At 39.7% G+C, this 20,628-nt stretch overlaps 1 protein-coding gene across 1 annotated transcript in view; it reads right to left on the bottom strand.

Moving 5' to 3' along the window:
- Positions 1–20,628, bottom strand: part of MAP2K5 (mitogen-activated protein kinase kinase 5) — a 126,361-nt gene that overhangs the window by 13,079 nt on the left and 92,654 nt on the right. Inside the window, exons 20-21 of the mRNA XM_084293564.1 lie at positions 9,346–9,407; positions 6,762–6,807 (exon numbers count right to left, since the gene is read on the bottom strand). Of these exons, the coding sequence (XP_084149690.1) occupies positions 6,762–6,807; positions 9,346–9,407 (108 nt within the window). The remainder of the gene's footprint in view (positions 1–6,761; positions 6,808–9,345; positions 9,408–20,628) is intronic.

The following is a 20,628-nucleotide window of genomic DNA, read 5'->3' as shown; positions in this document are numbered from 1 at the left end:
AGAATCTTGAGGTGCTAATCAGAACGCAGGCCCACTGTTGCTGGTACTATACAAGTGTCAGCAATTTCAATCTGTCCAGCTTGTCTGAATCAATTTAAAATTCCAGTTTCATTAAACAAATAAATACTGTACAAAGATTTCCAGAGCTGCCCATTACAGCAAATTCTGTGATGAATTTGGAACAAAAAGGAAGGATAGTATTCTAGGAGTTTCAGATATGCCTCTTATTTTGGAACTATTAACATTTTCTTTCTTTTTTAAAAAATAAATATGTAGGGAAGACAATTGTCATAGAAATATTAATATCATAAATGCACAACTTCTCAATGTATCATAATTCAAAGACTTGTAATTCTGCTACCAAAATGAGTGAGATGTAAATATTTGCCTAAGTGTCTGGAGAACTTCAGAACAACTAGAAGTGCCAAATGGAACATTTGCTCAAATTAAACTGCAAAGCCCAAGAGACTCAAGACACCAAAAATATTAACTATCATCTAAGCTGTATCACTCTAAGCTGTTGCCAATTTGTTTTTGCCCAATTTCCTTAGATTTTCAATACTTCTTTGTGCCAGCTCAAGTTATTTCTTTTCACATTTCACTGGAAAATGCCACTACATTGTGCAGCTTTAGGGCATGTTAGAAAGAAAGAGTCAGATTTTCACATTTTCCATAAAAAATCAGCAGTGGTATGAGCAATGGGACTGCAGAAGACAGTGAATGAATATAACACCTTAAAACTCTAATGCTAACAAGTTAACCTTGTCACATTCTTAGTCTTCTGTAATTGCTGGATTTAGTGACACTGATAGAATGTATTTCTCCATTTCGATAGCTGATTTCTCAAGTGACAAAGAAGAGCAAATCATATCCCTAAGGACAGAAACAGCAGAGAGAGAGCGAAGGAAAGAGAGAGAAGGGAAGATCCATAACCCACCTTCCCCTATTTCAGCAGAGTGTTGAGTAATGCAGCCTCCTGAAATAATATACATTTTTTCCTCCAAATCTTCAACTATCCTGACCAAGGAAGATGACAAACACACAGTAACAGGAACACCTCGAATCCTAGTGTGAAATCCCAGCATCGGTGAAGTCAATATAAATTCTTCATTGACTCCAGCATAGCCAGGATTTCATCCAGGACTCCTTGTCCACTGTGTGTCTGTGATCGATTGAGGACACAGTTTAATATTTATCATGTTTACAACAGCTGAAATACCTGGCTCTGTACTTTATTTTTCCTTAGGAAGTCAGGAAAAAGCCCTTTCCTTTACATCTGGTATGTATTTTGGTGTCTGTCAGAATTTCTCCTTGTCATGGGGTGAATGAACTGGGATCATTGTGACAGAGGACAGCCTAAATGTTTGCAAACAAAGCTATCCATCACAGGTTCAAGCACTGACAATTTTATGCTGGACAAATCATCTCTGATAGGTGATCCTGCACTGGCTCGGGGACAAAAAAAATATGCTTGTAAGTAGCCAAAGAGTGAAAATTCTTGGCTCAATGTGATCCAGCAATGATGCATAAACATCTAGACGGATTGAGACAGAAAACATTTATCTGTAAGCTGTCTTCAGAAGATTTACTGGATGCATCTATGAAAAGCTAAGTGCAGACAGCCCTCTGCTTTTTGTCAAAATTTAAGGTCATCAAAAAACCCAGCCTGTTCAGCGCTCTCAGCTACTCAGTCAGTGATGCCACTGCTGTAATGCAAAGCCAAATTAGCTGTTGGGGGAAAACACTGTTATTGACAAACACGAGTGGAAGTACGCTATTGGCTTTATTCTGAAGGTTTACAGGGAAATTCAGGTAGGATTACGCTGATCCTCCACTTGTTTGTTTAAAGCACTAAAGTATTTCCCACGGGCTACAAACTATGGTTTAACACAACAAGCTGCAAAAAAATGTAGCTCTACCTGGTAAGAACTGCTACTGATCAGACTCTCTAGAAAATGACTACTTAAAATAGTGCTACTTAAATGCTTCTCATTTGTTGCAGGTAGGGGAACAAACAACCAGAATCCATATTTGACAGTCTGCAATGTTTATGAAAACATATTTAAATATAACAAATGATCTATGAAAAAATGCCCACTGTAGCTAATAAGACCAAGGTGCCTACCTAAATGTCATTCCTGAAGTGTACAGAGGGATTGCTGAATGCACAGGAATAGGGAATTTCAATATTACACTAGGCATTAAAAAAAAAAACAAACAAACATAATAATAATAAACAATAAAAAACGTTTTCAGCAAGTCAGTGGTTTTGACACAGACGATGTACAATTTATCATACAATTCTGAATTAATCATGTGCCAACATGAGAAGTATCATGAATTTAAAGTTAAAAAAAAAAAAAAAAGAGAAAAGCTAGAAGTTGTAATTCCTATTTGGAGATCTAAACAAAAATGAGGAGATCTGTGCAAAAGGAATCAAGTGCAGAAGCTGACTGGATCCTTGGCCAAAAGCACTGCCTCTATCTGCCCAATATGTCCCTCAAGAAATCCAAATGGCATCCTAATGACTGTACTTTGAGGCATCCATGGGAAAGCATAAAGAAATAAATGCTACATGCTTGACTTTTGGTATTTCAAATACAATTTCCTTAAGTAAATCGCTTTCATTTATTCAGCAATATGTAGCTTAGTAGAGTTCAATGCTGTACTAACAAAAAAACTCAACCGGAGACTTCAGCAAATCTGCCGTTTTTTTGAAAAGCACATACAATCTGCAAAATAAAAGGCCAAGCTTCCAGCTAAAGAAGAGATTTTAAACAATTACCAAAGCGGGATAGTGATATCATAAAGGCAATTTCTGCGCTAGCTTGTTTTCTGAAACTCTCTTTGCCTCTGAACAGCTAGAACAGATAATAACTATTAGTAAATCAAACTCCTGCAATATCCAGCTGTGTCTCACACATTTACATACAGATAGAATGGGTATATGTTTTTAATATGTATGCGATACGTACTTTTACCACAGCTGAAGTGCATGTACAAAGGAGGAGGAGAATGGGAATGGAATCAGCATGAGATAATAAAGTGGCCTAGATAAAGTATTAGCCAGCGATTGATCTCAAACAGGGGATGTTGCTTCTCTCTGACCTGATTACTTACTATGCATAGATTCCATTAAATAGAGCTTAGAATGGAAAGCTTCTGAAAAATACCGTAAATACAGTCAGATCTACAGCTTCCTGAGCCAAACCAGCGTGCGGATGCCTACCCATACACTTGGCACAAGCAGGAGCTCGAACCTTCCCCGTGCCGCCACGTCGCGCTTGCAAACTGCACGCACCCCACTCGTGCCTGTCCGTGCTTCCCCAGCAGCCTGGCTTGCAATGCCAGATGGCTCCGTGGTTTAAATGAAAACGGGAAGTTCACGGAAAAAAATAATCTTTACAGAGAAGAACTGCTGAGATCTTGCTTTTCTGGTTGGAAGGGGAGGGAAGAGAGATGGAGGAATACACTAAGATGTGAAGATTTCCATGGTGCTGAAACAGGAGCAGGTTCAATTTAATTGACTCTATGCCTTTCTTGTCTTAAGAAGGAGCAAATTGGAGACAAAAGAGCAGACACAGTAAGAACAATGTTCAGAATAACCACTGGTGAATTATAAAGATCATTCCTTCCCCAGAACGGACAATTTTCCCATTGCTTGGTGAAATTACTTTTTTTTTTTTTTTTTTTTAAACACTCCTGTGGAAAAAGTATGCTAATTGGAAATACTTTGAATCAACTAAATTGCTGATTATGTATACACAGAGAAACTGGTGTTACATCATTTTTGTGGACAGGTGTAAGGAAGACTGGGTATAAATAGAGGAAGTTATTTTTTGTCAGCTGTTACGGAAATCTGGTGTTCGCTTCCACAAGAATACCTATGGTACTAGAAAGCCTGATTTTATACAGGAATTTCATACAGCCTTGGCTTTGGCCCTGTTTTCTAACAAAATGTGTGTAGTGACTTTTATAAAAAGAAAAAAAAAAGGAAAAAAAAGGAAAAAAAAGGGCTTCTTAGCATGATAGACGGGGTAAATCCACCCCTGATGTAACCCTGTGACTTCACTGGAGTTGCCAATCTGGCTCTCCAGGTATTGTTAGTTGGCTCTTAAAATGCATTTAACAATTCACTGATTATCAGGAGAGCAGAAAAAGATTGATGTTCTGCTCCCTTCATTTTGCTTCCAGTCTTTAATTATACTAAATTGGTTACAAAATAGTGACTTCCAGTACGGTTAATGTCCATAGGGGAGAAAACTTGCACTCCGCTGTTTTGTCTGAAGCTAACGATGATTACACGTTACACCTTTCGTCCTTGCTAGTACATTTCAAAACAAACAGCGAACAATGTGAAATCCTGCTCTCAGTGAAATCAACGGTAAGCTGACCTTGAGAGGTCCAGGATTTCACTGATAGTATCTGCATCACTCTACCTGCTACTGCTAGTTAACACAGAGATAGCTGTCAGAATTACAACAGAGGCTTCAGAAACAGAAGATGGGGAATTAGAAAGGCTATTGCGGTCACAAATTCCAGAATTCAGAGGATGTTTAAAGGTTTTGGCCCCGTTTTCCAGCTAAGCATGGAAATGCACATACACATATGTATGTTCTGATATGCTTATGTACGTGTATTTATTGCATATATATGCAAATGTATGTATGCATATAAATATCAGAAATGAAGTGCTCCTTGACAAGGCTGGGTCAGTGCAAGAATGCAAAGGACCCGACCAGAGAGCAACTACTGAGCTAGCAGAGAGCCTGCTGCAGAAAAGCACAGGGTGCTCTGAGCCCATCCGGCTGGGAGAGGGAATTTAGGCCAGCTTATGAGGGTCAGCCACATTGCAGGCAAGGACTGGGTCACTTCTCTATTTCAGCAGCAGTCTACTTCATGCTTTAGTATTTGCTGTTGCAAGTTCATTTATAATTGAATAGGAAGTAGCATGAGGGAAAAAATGTGTTAAACAAAAGATTTTGTTTAAAAAGTAGGAAGGCTTTTTTTTTTTCTTCTCTTTTTTTTTTTTTTTTTTTTCCTGGGCTGCTATAATTTTAAAATTATTTTACAAAATACCTCCTTAAAAGGGGACTAGCACACTCCAGGGCATGTAGTTGTAAAGATAAATCTGTGCACTTCCCTGGTACTGCAGGCACTCACCCTTTGGCCTCATTTTTATGACTCTACACCCTGGAGTGGTGTTATTGCTTACAAACATACATATATACTTATGGGGGTATGTGCGATCTGCAGATGTTTTATTTATAAGTGGCAGGCCTATTGCATCACTGAAACATGCATTTACAAACAGATACAGGTTTTATGAAACCCTATTCCGTTGTTTTAATAGCTAAGCTATCCAGCCATAGCATAATAGTGCACAAGGTAAATGTGTCTACATCTCTAGAACCTGTTCCAAGTTTTCTCAGATGTGACTAACTGCAAGAATTTTCCAACCATCAAAAGTTAATAAAAAAGACAAAATAAGGCAGAGTAAGCCTTTCATACGAGACACACACCACCACAAAGTGGAGGGGGCTCTGATAAACTTCAAGGCCTCATTTTGCCAAGGTATTTAAGCAGGTGCCTAACTTCAAATGCAGATCTATTTAAGTTAATATCCTTAAAATGAGATTCACAGTTAAATACTTTACTAAACAGGGTCTACACTGAGACTCGTCTGGATTGTGAGATATCTGCCCCAGGGCATCTGTGGAGATTAGCCTTTAACTAGAGAATCGCTGCAGTAAAAACAATTGTTTATTTTACTTGTAATTCATAGCATGTAAGCAAGAAAGGAAATGACGCAAACGTGTTCCATATCTTGTTGAAGTCTGCTAAAATTATTCCTACCTATTCAATGCACAGAAAATAAATTATAATATTTTTACATAAATCTGGAAGTGACAGGAAACATAGCACATACAAAAAGTAATGAAACACTTGAAAACCAAAGATACTTGATGTGAATCAGAGGAGACTACAACTCCTATCTCCCATATAAATTATTGTAAATACTTAAAACAATTGTTTGATTCTGTATTTTTCTAGTAGCTTAAAAACAGTACTCTGCACTAAATGCACAGCCACAAGGGACCAGCTTAAGAGCAGGTACCCCACTATTGCCTTACTGAAAAATGACGTTTGCTAGAAAAAGAAGTGGTCTCTGAGCTCAGATTCCAACACTGAGAGCCTTTCTATGGAAAGACCAAAGCAACATATTAACTCAATCTTCTGTAGCCAAACTGATTTCATTTTACATGAATATAAGTGAAAACAGTAGCTTCTGCATTTCATTAAAAATACAGTATTTTAACCACATCCCCTGTTTTCAATCTTCAGATTTTGAAAGGTTAAGACTAGCAAACGATGACAAGGAGTGACCTACATTAAGCTGTAATCCCTGGACATACAAACTGAAAAAAATGTGTATTAAGCATCAAAATCGCTTTGATTGAAACTTGATATGGGCTGTGAAAGTTCTGTATTAACTCCCCAAACCACAAATGAAGCTTTGGCCACAACAAACGTAACAGCAAAACATCCATTAACTTGAGCAGAATCAGAATCCCACCTTTTGTTTGGGTGTTCTCTTTAAGTGTGTAATTGCTGCACAGGCCAGAAACAGTTCAGATTTAAATTTGTACATGCTGAATAAAAAACACAACACAAAAAATGGCAAAAACTCCACTTCCCTATACATTAATAAAAAGCATTCATACAAAAACCACACTGGAGGGCTCTGAAGTTTTACTTACCATTAAATCTTCGGGAGCTGGTCTTTCCTTTGGTTGCTTTTTCATGCTGTGTAACATAAAACAAAATGTTCATATATAAACAAGTGTTTATTTATTCCATTTGCTTAAATAGTGAAGACATCCTCTCTTAACAGAGACAGACTGTGTCTAGAATTTCAATGTATTTCTTAACTTTATCACATACCAACAGAAGACAGGGCTCCTAACGGTGGCCAAGATGTTAATCAACTTCTCCTCTCCTCTCTCTCCCTCGTGGTCAGTGTTCCTCTATTATTTTGTTGACTGTTAGCCAATTTTCAATTTTCTGTATGTACATATGTCTTTGAAGTTCTCTACAAATGTCTAGGTTTCATTCATCATTTTTGAAAGACATCATACCTACTAATGCCTTCCTCTCAATGAGACGTAGAGACAACAGTTTCCCTTTTATTTATAGGTCTACGCTGCTTGTAACCATGAATATGTGTAAATATGAAGATCATTGAAAACCAATCAGCTCAGAAGGTATAATAAGTTGATTCTCATTTTGCTAGGGATTATTACATAGCTTGACATAACATATTATACAAACAGGTGGGAAATTTAACTCTAACACTAAACAGCTTCAGGAAAACACACAATACCCTGGGGTTTCTACCTTAATTTTTTCACATTCATTTCCATTACACTGCAGGGTGATAGTTCATTACACAGCATTAAGCTGTTTATAAGATCATGTTTCTCATCCAAATAGTCCTAGTTTTCTGTGCAACAGGTGCAATTAGCTATTGAAGACTGTGCTTAGCTGCATGAAGGAACACAATAACATGGCACAGAGGTGACCATCAGGAGCTGCCTACTGACTAATTGGATTACATCCAAACAGCCAGTGTTTATGGCGTATCTGGTATAAAGTCATAATGTCTGATATGCTGCTCACTTGACATCTCTAATACTTACTAGAAATTGATTGCTTAAATAGCATTCAGAGTTTGCTTTTTTAAACAGTAACGCCTTCTTCTAAAAAGAGCTGTGTGCTCTACAGCCTACATAACACTGTATCTAAAATATTAGATAATCCACGATGCAGTTAGGTTGCATTAATGATACGATTTACCTTCCCTACAAATAACTACACGCACCTCAAATAATGCAGGCATGAGCAAGTAAAGCAAGCTGTCTGACGAGTAGGTTGGTAACAGTTCTAATCTGACAGTCCAAAGTAGCTGCGTCCCCAGGGAAAACAAGGCTATTAGCCACCATCAGTTATGCTTCAGTTTGACATCTGTGGAAATTTTAACACAGGTTATCCCTCCCCCAGCCTCAATAAGATTTTTTTTTTAATTTTTTTTTTTTTAAAAAAAAAAACAACAGCCTGTCGTTACTTTTTGAAGGGATTAAAAACGTACAGCTTCATGCACATCAGTTGTGCTGCAGAATCCCCCGAATGGAGGTGCTCTTTGTAAACTGAAACTATTGAAAAAGGAGGCCTACGTTATGCAAACTTGAATTATTTATTTGCTTTAATTAACTGATCATCAGACTGCTTTTTGTTTCTGTATTGATTGTTACATACTATGTCAGACCTGGAAGGCACTCTCTCCTATGTTAGCTATTCAAAACAGAAATATTTTAGATGGCTTTTTCTGCAGTGGCTCTCGCACACAGTACAGAGAATTGGAAAACGCTGTGAAGCTTGACCTACAGATCTGCGTGGAGCCAAGGGTTTCGAGTGCCTTGTTTTCGCTGAGAAAACATCCCTGAAGTAGTCCTCTCGTCCACGCGGCTGCTGCTCAGTGGCACACACTGAGATGGCTCCATCTGATTTAGCACAGCTGAGCATCCTGGAAGTGCATGCTCACAAAAGGGATGCTTCTCTGTCAAACAAATCCTAAATGTACAAAATTCAAGCTTGTTTTTTCTGCCATACATAAATGACTGCCCATTATTATTTTTTTTTTTAAAGTGAACGACAGTTAAAAAAGATTTTCCCTTCACTCTGTTTCTTTAGGATAGCTTACCCATAAGACTTTTATTCTCCTGTCACTAGAGAAGTGTATTCTTTATTCTACCAATTCCTCCTCGCCTATTCTCCTTTAATTTAAATGGTCTTCAATGAACTATTCAGTTTAAGGAAAGAAAATATACCCAATGGTGTGTTTTAAAATACGATTCTCAGTAAAAATTACTTACTGAAAAGCCAATGAATTAATCAAGGCTACTTGCCTTTCTAAACATTGTGGCAATTTTATAAGTAATATTTTAAAAAGCCCTAAATAATGATATTATACACCTGGGTTTTTGTGGCCTCTTTACCCTCAGATGAATTCTTAAGAGTCTCATTGCACAAGACTGCACCCACATCCAGGGCAGGTTTATTAAAACAGGAAAAACCCTTGTAAGTACTTTTACGACCCTTTGTGTAAATAACGTTTACATAATTTAAACAGTTTGCTTAGCTTTGCTGCCCCATCTGCCCAAGGCCCCCAAGTCCCTCTTCTCTCAGAAAGGATGCAAGGAAAGCCATAAGGTCTCGCAGAGCTGCAGAGTTAATGGCATGTATCATTTACATTGAGGGCATGGCATGTTTGCAAACTGAGCTTACCATTGAGTGATGAAGTGTACAAATGGCTCAGAGAACTCCCCGACTGGAAGGACGGGCGATTCCTGGGATTGGATTGAAACAAGAAGCAGAGTCAGAAGCAGAGAAGACAATTTTTTAGAAGGAGAGTAATATAACAGCGACAACAACAACAGCCAAAAAAAAAAAAAAAAAAAGGAATCAACAAAGCCTCCTTTTCACACAGAGAATTTGAGGGAGAAAGGTACAAATTCTTCCGAGAATGTGTTATAAAACACTGAATTTCAACTAATGAGTATTACACAATGGGTAAAAACATGTGGAAAGACACTGAGGGGAGGTGAAAAAAGGACAATGATAGCCACAGGGTAAAAAGGAAGGTAGGGAAAGTGTAAATGAGAAATTAATGATTATTTAAGTAACACACAAATGGTCTTGTAATTAACAAAGAGCTGTGAAATTATTCTTGTGTTGACCTTTGTTTCTTTCACTGCATTTGCTATTTATTTACACTCATGTTTATTTACACTTATTCATTTTAGAGGCTCTCCTAATTCGCAGTCTGTTCTAGATTTAAAAGATGAAATAATTTTTAGGGGGAAAATATGCAAGATTTACCAGTCTAGTGAAAATAACCACTCCGTTTTTATGAAAGAAAAAAAAATTAAGAGCACAAGGAAAAAATATAGAAATGGGGAACAAACAACATCACCATTTGCAAAGAAGGGCTTTACGAATTTAGGAGTTTTTCCAAGAATGACAGAGAGCTCCACTGTGTTTATAGTGTAACAGCTCAGGATGTAATGAAATTACACTGCAGAGTACTTTAACAGTGTCATCTCATTAGACCTACAGTTGGAACAAGAGAGCCACATAAAACAGGCAGCTGCAAATGACTCCATTCTCATCTATTCTCATTTGCTATTAAAAATACCTTTCGGCGGCTTTTTTCCTCCCTGACATCCCTACACAAAGTACCCTGCAAAGTATGATACATGCACCTATTTAAATTAACAAAGGAATGACTTATTTTAATCTCACTGTGCTTTGGAGTGCTTTGGCCATTTGGATGAGCAATATATCATTACATACAACCTTCCAGCGCTGCAGGCAAGAAACTCAGAGCGTGCAGCATTTGGTGGGAGCCAAACAATTTCTCTAGCACACAACTGTGTCAAATGCATGCATGTATTCATTATTGAGAATGTGAGGAAATAGCTTTGATGTAGTGGAAAAAAGAAGATGATAAAAGCACCTCTGCAATGTGTGTGCCATTATCAATGGTGGCAGATAGACACAACTGCAGAGCCTCCTATGTGATTAGTAAATATACATATAATTGCTGTGGCCAATTATCAGAAAAATGAGATCGGTAATTACAAGACAGAAAATTAACTAGAACTCTTATTAAGGCTTTGTTTCCAATTCAAACAATTGGAAACTGCTGGAAAATACAATTAAATCAAAAGTAAGTGAAGAGTAAAAGGAGAAGCCAAAATTGCTTTACAATTTTCAAAGAGTTCTATTAAATACAAGGACTGTTTGATATACCATGCCCAAATTCTCTTTGAACTTAGCCCGGGCGAGGGAGAGGTTATTGTTTCCAAACTTATAAATGACATCAATATAGGAAGGTTTGTACTGGAGAGCGGAAGGAACACAAGGAAATAAACAGCGCAATTAAACTTTCTCCACTTCAAAGGACCGTGCATGAAAATTATTCATATTAATACAGAGAACGCAGAGCCAAATGTCAGGCTTGCTTCCACTGCGTGGAGCCCAGCAGGTTTAGCCTCTCCCCATCCTTTTCTCTTGTCCTGCAGAAGTCTTCCCCTCGCTGGCACCTGGGGTGGCAAACACCGCCGTCCCCAAGATGGACAGAATCGGGGCAGGAGCATGAGAAAGATGCTGGGCACATGTTACAGATCACTGAAAATTGTAAGGCGAAGCTACTGGAGCCCTCTCCGTGGGGAAGTGGCCCTGCCTGGCGATGTTCCCCCGCTGTTTCAGCACAATGGGAGCGAGGAGCTCCTCGCGAGCATCCCTCTGGCGGGGCTGCTGGCGCGGATGGTGCGCGCTGGGGGAGCAGGACGGGCACGCGGCACTTCGCACCAATTTGGTAGGTGATAATTTCTGCAATCGCAAAGAGATGACGGACCCCTAATAGAGTGAAGCTTCATTATGAGAGCTGAAGAGAGGCTGACGAACTGCTCTGAAGCCATCAGCCTCTCGCTTGGGCTGCACCAATCAAAGACAGCGGCAGGGACCAGGCCATGAAGACCCACACGGGTGCCTTCATTTGGTGGCTTTTGAACTACAACACAGCCAGAAGATGAGGTGCTCCGACACAGGCATGCAAGAATATCTCACCGACCCCAAACACTACATTTTGGCACAGCTTTCTGTCAAAACTCAAGCATTTTAACCTCATCTGGGCCTAGCTTCTTCAGCCCAGGCCTGGCAGACATGGCCAGGTCTTTGCTGGCCTTCCTTCTGGAGCTCAGGAAGAGATTGTGGAAGCAGGGAGATAAACCTGGATCTCAGCAGTATGAAAACACGATGCTTTCATGCAGCCTTCCCAAGGATTTCAGACTGCACGTCCCACCCATTTGTTGGTCGTTCACTTGATGAATTGCGAGTCTTTTGGGATGATACATCGATCTCAAGAAAATACTCGCTAGGAAGTGTGTTTGAGGGCAAACAGATCCGTGGAAATAAATAATTCTACTCCAGTAAATATGAGCCAATTCTTACTTTACAGCATTAGGTAAGTCAGGGGAGGAGGCTGCAGATTTTGGTTTTAGGTGAACCAGGAAAGCATGGGCTCTCAACTACTTACAAAGGTAAATGCTGAAAAGTTCCTTTTTTAAAACAACTTCAGGAACAGAAAACATCCCTTCAGTTATGATATCTACCTGGGGAAACCGGTGACTGAAATATTTCTGTTTCTGCCGTTGTTCTATTCAAGAACATTTGAGTAGTGGAAAGATGAGAGTATTTTGTACTTTGAGCTATTCCAGTGAAAGACGTGTTCCTATTGCTGCCTCTGGAACTCGAGCAATTGCGATGCTGTTGCATCCGGTATAAGCAAAATTTTCCCAAACTACACAAAATAAGTACAGCCTGTATTTTATCATGATGTTCCTCAGACTATGACTCTAGCTGACTCTCAAAGGGATGGGAACATTTCGTTTTCATTAAAGACAACATATTTAACCAATATCTTGAAGAACAATATATTGTAGATGCTGCTAAAATGGCAGTAGAGTCACAAATGGTTGCAAGGGGCAACATACCCATTGCCTCTTACATCCCCTGGCTGCTTATTCCCAAGGCTGGCTATTGTCCCAAGCCCCCAAGCAACATTTCTGCAACTGGGATCTGCTGTAGCAGAAGACAGGATCAACCTCTGTGATTTCTCTGTGATCAGCCTCAAAACCAGCCGAACCGTGCACATACGGTGCGAACGGGGAAGGGCAATAGGAAAAAAAGTTTGAGTGATGCCTTTGCCTTGTGAATAATGAACAGTTCAAGAAGGTCAACCCATTACAACTGAAACCGTTTAATTATTAATTATGCACAATCTATGAGCAAAAGGACAAGTTCAGAATGTTTAATGTGTGGTAACTCCGACTGGACCCTCTCTTGGCATTTTGTTATTAGCACTTGTCAGCAAGGTGCTCAGGCATAAAGAAAAAAGCACAGCGGCAGAAAATCTGAGCTAGCAGGAGAAGGGAGGGCTTTAAACTTCAAACACTGATCCTAATACTTAATTTATGGAGTGCCAATGCTCTGGTATAAACCTTATTGACTTCCAAGAGTTAGGGGAAGTCCCATTATTTAGACAAAGATGTGGGAAGATGAACACTGTAACAATCCCTTCAAAAGTCCTTTCTTTTGAAGGGACTGATGACATTACTATCTGCATCTTCTTTTTTTCCCACCCCCACAGGTCTGAACAAAGAGTGAACAACCTAGTAATGTGTCCAGAAGCCAACCAATCCTTTCCTGTCTGTGCAATAAGAGTTCAAATGAGAGGTGTAAGCATTATTCTCACCTGTTTCTCAAATCTGCTATCCGAAATGTCTGCTGATCTGTTTTGTTCCCATCAAGCAGAGCAGTAGCAGAGATTCTGCTGAGGCTCAGGGAAAAAATAATGTACAGCAAACTCACAAATGATGGAAAGAAGAATAAATATGGATGAGGCACCTTCCTCTCCTTTCTGTCCAACTTGAAGGTTTCCCTGGGTAAACCCAAATTCAAGCAACAGATACAGCTCACAAGTAGTTTTGCCTCCTCTTCTGCTAACTCCCTCTCCACGAAGGGTTAAAATTCCCCATTCCCCACAGCTCCAGAGCTACTGCGATTTTGCAATACTCTCTCCTCAGTGTGCGTGCTTGTGCAGAAGGAAATGCCATGGTCCTATGGCTCTATGGCCACAAGAGGGAAGTTAGCAGAACCGAGTAAACCGAACTTCAGCTACTCTCTCCTCTGGGTTTCCCCAGCACACCCTGTCTTTGAAATTATCATCTCCTCTGGGCAGATATTCCTATTCTGCAACTTGTCCATTGATGCTGAAATGGCAGTATTTAATAAATCATGTGTGCGCTTTACAAAGCATTTTTGGCTTATCACTTCAGCCTAGACAAATCTCTAGGACTGAAGAATTTGTATGCACTCCTGCTTCCCTGTTGCTAAAGCTTTCAAATAATACCCTTACTTGTTTTTTACTTTGCAGCCAAATAGTGATTTTTTTTCAGACAAACTTAAGTTTTAGCTGTACCAGAAATGCTGCCAGTTTCAATTATGTGTAATAACCGCACTGCAGTTACAGAGCTGTTTCAACGAGAACAGCAAATTACAATATTGTACATGTTCAGATTTACTCCTTCAAGGTCAACTTCCTTTTACAGCATTCCTAAAAAAAAAAAAAATTCCATTGCTGACTTTTAGCCAATCTACTTCAAAAGCCCTGCACCAGCCTAATGGCAGGTGAACTCTTACAAGTAGCAAGTCTGCAGAAAGCAATGATGTCTGGAGGGGGCTCAGAGGCCCAGACTTAAAAGAATTTCTGGATTGTCCCCATTATACTCCCACCCCTAGCAGGAAGGTGAGAGATGATTACATCTCTGCGCCAGGTCGCTTCTTGCTCTTTTCTTAGTAGCAGATGCCAAATGTGACAAATTATACGTGGGGGCATTTTGGTGTGAAGTTCCGTCTGCTGGGATTGGAGTGTCAGCAGTAAACTCATTTATTTCCAGATCTCTAGCTGGACTGGAACCAAGGTCGAAAGGCCAGTGTTTTATCCACCGAAACCCTCAGCCTACCTCTAACACCTCAAATCACGTGAGAACCAGCTATTCTCTCAGGCAGAACTACCTGCACCCCAAGTTCTTGAAAATACACCGTATGAGTAACCTACATTTGTACGGGAGGCACGCAGACATTCGTGGTTAAATTCGTCAGCAGGTACTTGGAGCTATTGGCTTGTCACTTCTGCAACACTGGCTGCCGTGGGATGTTTTTCAGAGCCCAGGACAGGCAAGGAAAGAAGCCGAGGAGTGTAATTAACATTAGGAATAATCTAGAGTGTACAACATGACATTTTCTACCTCTTACCAAGCTTTGTACTTGTTAGTGAGGCTCTCTAAAGGGCCTTGCAGATAAGCGTACAGGTAGCTGGAAAACAGGTTAATCCTTTAACCGTAACTGTAATTGCTTTCTCTCTAAAACAAACATAAGAATTTTTTCTTCTCATTGCTGGTCTCTTGTCGATCATAAGCTAGCAGAGCACAGCAGTGTTTTGGGTAGATACACACACATACGCACATTTCAAATAGCTAAGGCACAGCAGCATGAAACGTAGCCTCTACCTGTTTGCACCAAAGGGACTCAATTGAAAAACTAAACCCATTTATTGTTCCCTTTTTCCTCTGTACACTCCCAATGCATTTTTATTGCTTTTTCATAAAACACTGCTGCAAATAATCAAGCATGACCATTGACATCCACAAGATTGAGTTTTAGGAACCATTAAATGAGCTTGCCCTCTTGGGAAGGTTCTTGCTCAGGTTGGTCTAAAGGTAATTATTCAGCAATTCCTACCTGTGGTTTTACCTTGTTCCTATATAAGTCCCTGAATCTCATACACTAGTAAGGTCACAGTTTTTGTCTCAATAAAAGCATACCCCAAAACAACTTATCCACAGGACAAATTACGGTGGATATGCGTACACATGCACACACACGTGGGTATCCTCTAACACCAGCTTTTCTTGTATGGAAACCTTCAAAACTCCAGAAATTTTCAGGGATAAACAGAGATATCCATACATTCGAATCAATTCATGAGAATCTAAGAAGAAATTCCCAAAGAAAAACCAAAATCTTGTTTCATTCAGAGCCTGTCAAGTTTTCTACTTTCTTTTTATAGAAAGAGCAAAATGTAGCACTGATGCATAAGGTAAAGAAATTCAGCACTCAAGAGGCAATGGTCTTCATTGTGTTATTTGATCAAGCTGAACATACTGTGAATTTTTAAGGCTGTGCTGTAGCAATAAATAGAGGGATGTATTTAACCAGGAGGAAAAAAGAAGGAACAGAAATAACTATATAGGATACATGTATTAAGTCCAAGTTGTTTTTCCCATGAAAAAATTTGAAAATTTATCGACACTGAAATGCTTCATGGCTCAACATTAACACTATGCTAACATTAACTGATGCTGCTAAATGTTTCTAGAGTATGAATTTAAAAAGAAAAAAGAGGTCTTTGATTTGTGAAGTTTGTAAAGTCCTTGAGCTAGATTAAACTGCAGTCTTGTGAGACCGAGTATCTCTGTGGGGGCACTTAACAGAAATGTTCAGGAAACTCATGGAAAGCTTCTCACTACTCACTCATGAAGCTGTCACGGTAAGGATTCACGAGTACAACTAATTAATTTTTCTTTTAAATTTCTGCCTGACTCATCAAAATATGAAGATTTTTCAATGCTGTCTCCTATGTGCAAAAATAGGACTTGCTCTTGAAAGCCTTTCCTCCTGAAGCTTCTAATGTAATTAATTTGGATGTCCACTAATCCCAGTATTTTAACTAAAATTGATGGACAAAAATAAGGTTCTTTTTTTCTACTCACTTGAACATATTAAAAAAAAAAAAAAAAGCCAAAACCAACACCTAAGACACTTACACTGAGACAAGCTATGGAAACTTTGAAATCAAAATCAATATGTTTCAGATTATGAAGAAGAAAGGGTTACAAACCAGAGCTGATGCTTAACTACAGAGCTTGTGACCACAACTGCTCCAGTACAGAGAAACCCAGTTTACAGCAACCACCCAAGGGGCTGGCAATAATTGGTTTCCTAGTAGGGATACTCTAACTAAATAAAGGTCAAACAAAATAGCCCTGGAGAGCTTAAGGAAAATTTGAAGTAGTTGCTTAAATCAGGAGGGCAGCATACTGGATGCATTCCACAGGGCAAGTTTTGTTTATCCAGCCATCTCCAGCTACAGAGCAGCTACCTGCCAAGCCAAAAACCACAGGACGGAAAGGATGGGAAGCTGACGTGCTGAAAAACGGAGAGCTGTCGGGTTTGGCCTTTTGGGATCTTCATCTGCAAGCCTGCAATCACCTAGGTGTTTTACTAACTGCTGATCTGACTGGCAATCAGGAAAAATGACATTTTTAGAAGGTTTTAGAAATACTGCATCTGGAACACAACAAGGAAGCAACTAAACAGTAATTTCCGACATCATACATGTTGACACCAAGATAACAGTGAAATGAACAACTACAGGTTGGGAGAAGCTCGAAAACAATGCCACTTTTCTGCAAAAATACCCTACGATCATAGCCCTGTTTTTCCTGAAAACTTAAACCTGCCTTCTGCTGCAGGGTTGCAGAGCCCAGTAACCCGCTGCTTACCGAACTGGACATTTACAGCACCCTCATTTACCTTTTAAACTTAGAGTCTTCTAATGCATGAAAAGGAAAATGCACAATTATAATCAAAGCTATAGTTCTCATAATCTCTGCTCTGAAGTGGAATTTGATTTACTGGGTGATTCTTGCAAACATCAGCTAAGTGAGCACAAAACCAGACCATGCTGGTGCTTGGGAGGTTGTTGGAGATCTGAAGGCTGGGCAGGGGGCAGTTAAGGTGTTTTGTCAATTAAAAAATTGTGGGAGGAATTCTGAGACTGTGAGCAGCAAGAGAGGTTAAAGAGCACACTAATTTTAATTACAATCTTCAGGTTTCAGAGTCAACCCACTAAGTGAAATTGGGTGGCCTGCATTTCTCTGATGCACCACTTCTGGGCCTGCAATATTAACGGCGTTATTCTGGGGTTCTGCTGTTTATATTTCTAATTTATTGCCTGGAATAGACTCAGACGATACAAACTTCTTTTTTTTTTTTGTGCACCTAGAGCTTTTGGAGCATGGTCCTGTTGCTGAGTAGACTGCATTGCGAATTCTTTGGCTGCGTGATCCTGAAACACAGGGGCACATCTAGGACATCTTCCAAGCCAGGCAGTGGCTCCTGCTTCCAGCAGGACTCCATTCTCCTTCATGTTGGAGTGTTTCTGGAAAGGCTCTGCGCACAGCAAGCGATGCATGTCCTTCCCAATAGGGATTCATCTGCTCCGCTCAGTGCTTTCCATATAACATTTCGGTGAGTTGGAGACAAACTAAGTTGAGTGCTAGAATATTAAATTACTCTCAGATCTCAAATAACAGCAGACTGCCTTTATTGCTGGCTGTATTGCAGGATGAACTACATTAACAACTAGTTTATCCTCATCTTTGGACCAGAAGCAGGAGTCTTATCATGGTGGGAGATGCTGCTATGATTAGGACTGTTGCTTAAATGAGCGTGTCTTATTTGTAGCTGGATCAGATTTCACTGTAAGTTACCACATGTTAAAAAATAAAGGCCCTGGCAGGCACGCATCCTATTCATACAATGATTCTCGCTAATTTTGGCATTAAAAAAAATCATCCCAGAAACAATGTCATTAAAAGCCCGATAACATAATTTAACAAAAATTTGTCAGGCACAGTTTACAATGCTTCTCAAACCACTTGCTCATTCTGCAGAATTTCTGCAAAGTAAATTTAAGTCCTAGGAAACAAACAGGTAGACTTTTTAAACTGCAAAAGTCACCTGTTATGTCTCACATATTTCCCTGAGAGTTTAAAGAAAAAGACAAAAGGCCAGCTTAAAAAATCTCACTGCTGCAGAACATCTAAAACCTCCCATGGATGGTTTTTATTCCATCGTGTGCTACCTTACAGAGCATGATGAGTCCATGATACATAGGTAGTACACAAGCAACCTCTTAACTAGTTCAGTCTTCGACAAATCTTATGAATTAAGGATGATTATGAATGAGCAGAACATTAACTTTTGGATTACCTCTGTATTTTGGTAGAACGTGGGCCAGTTCTAAAAAAAACAACACATCAACTGCCAATACAATAAGCAACTATTATGAAGAATCAAGGCCTTAATGTTACTTCTTTTTCATCATTTTTAAAGACAACCTGTGTTAGTTTCTGTATATTGAAGTTCAAGAGAAGTTGGATTTTTTGGATCATTTCTTAAGTTAAAAACAGCAGAATAAATTTCCATCTCCCAAAAATATATTGTTAAATTGCTGTTCAAACTGACCAAAACATGAGAAGATATCATTACTTTTCTCTAATCTACTTGTATAATTTTTAAAATAAAATCTATGAAAATGCAGTTCATCACACATACAATGTAACACCGAATTAATGAAGGCAGATGCTTAAGTCTTGTTACTGCCATATTTTTATAAATTACCATCAACACACCTGGTTATTCACTGAATTTAGGCCTCAAATAACGGAAAATAAAAAAATATGTTTCTATCAGGTACTCTGGGTCTATTCAAAGGCCTCTGACAACCACTGTGCCTGCTGTAAGCCTTCCCCACCAGTCTTAGCTATTGGTGCTGTCTCCCCATCTCTCTGGGTGAGCCTGGAGCAAGCCTGGGGCACTGGGGATATGATTCCTTCCTGGGCTCGTATGTTCCAAGCTATATGAAGAGATTAAATAGTTGTGCAAAGAGAAATTTGGTATGAGCTATTTAACCACAACTTTCTGGAGCCAAAAGTCCCAACCATCTTCTGTCACATAAAAAATATTTATTAAGGGACTTGAGAAACAAGTTCTAGGAAACACCCCGTTATAGGACCACTGCTGTGCACTGTCTGCTTGGAGGAAGCAGCAAGCTACAGACCATCACTCCTCGCTGCCATGACCGTCATTAAGTGAGGTGGGGAATTCTGGGGCTGCCCTGGGGATGGGGTGTACAGCACAGCTGCAGGAGAGGGGCTCTGATCCTGCCTCCTGCGAGGTTTAGGACCTCCTTACAGTCAAGGGAAAACTTTGGCCCAAAACCATCAGTCTTACAACACTAAACATTTTTAATCTTTAACACTCAGAGTAGCAACAGCTATAGAGTAGCAGATAGTGCAGAGACTCCCTCTCAAAAAGGTCCTTGCGTAGAAGGATGAGTGTGTATTAGCCAAATAAGCAGGTCCCCAGGATGGGCATCTTGCAAAAGACAAAGCCAAGAGGAAAAAAAAATAAATAGAAGTTGCACAAATTTTGCTCTGAGGTTGTTGTATACAGGACAGCACTGGGGGTGGCAGAAGGAACTGTTGAAGTCAGTGCTGCCCATCAGCTAGAACAGAATAACCTTAATATAAATGTCCTCCAAGACACCATCATGCCAAGAATTTGCACTTCCAGGTGTGGCAGCCACTATCAAAACGCTATATATCTCACTAAATGACCCCCTCACAATACACACGTAGCGAGCAAATAACACTACAGAGCCAATCCATTCTCCTCTTCCCCCCGGGCTCTAAACGTTATGGCACGCAACTTCCATTTAGACATTGAGTGTGTTGCAAAACAAAGCGAGTTGCACTTAAAGAACTTTCAGCTGAGCTATGCTCCGTAACCTGAAGTCTCAACATGCCCACAAGCGCAGTGCTCCCTGAAACACCAGCTCAGGAGAATGATGGCTCTGTGGCATACTGCAGAACATCAAGTAAGTTAAAAGGAGTAAGTACCAGAATGCTAACGTTAAAGCTAGCTTGGCACTCAGATGTCTACACCAAGTTCCTTGGTTAAGGTTTTTGTAAGATGGGCACAATCCCAGTCTTGAAGAAAGTGTGAGAAAGCTGCATGAAGCTCCACCATAATGTGTAGCTCTTTAAGGCTCTGTTTTAGAATATTGAACTCGGATTTAGGTGCTACTATTTAAAA

Source organism: Netta rufina (assembly GCF_964035555.1).
Source record: "Netta rufina genome assembly, chromosome: 11".
NCBI lineage: Eukaryota > Metazoa > Chordata > Aves > Anseriformes > Anatidae > Netta > Netta rufina.
This window is presented reverse-complemented; position numbering and strand designations above follow the sequence as displayed.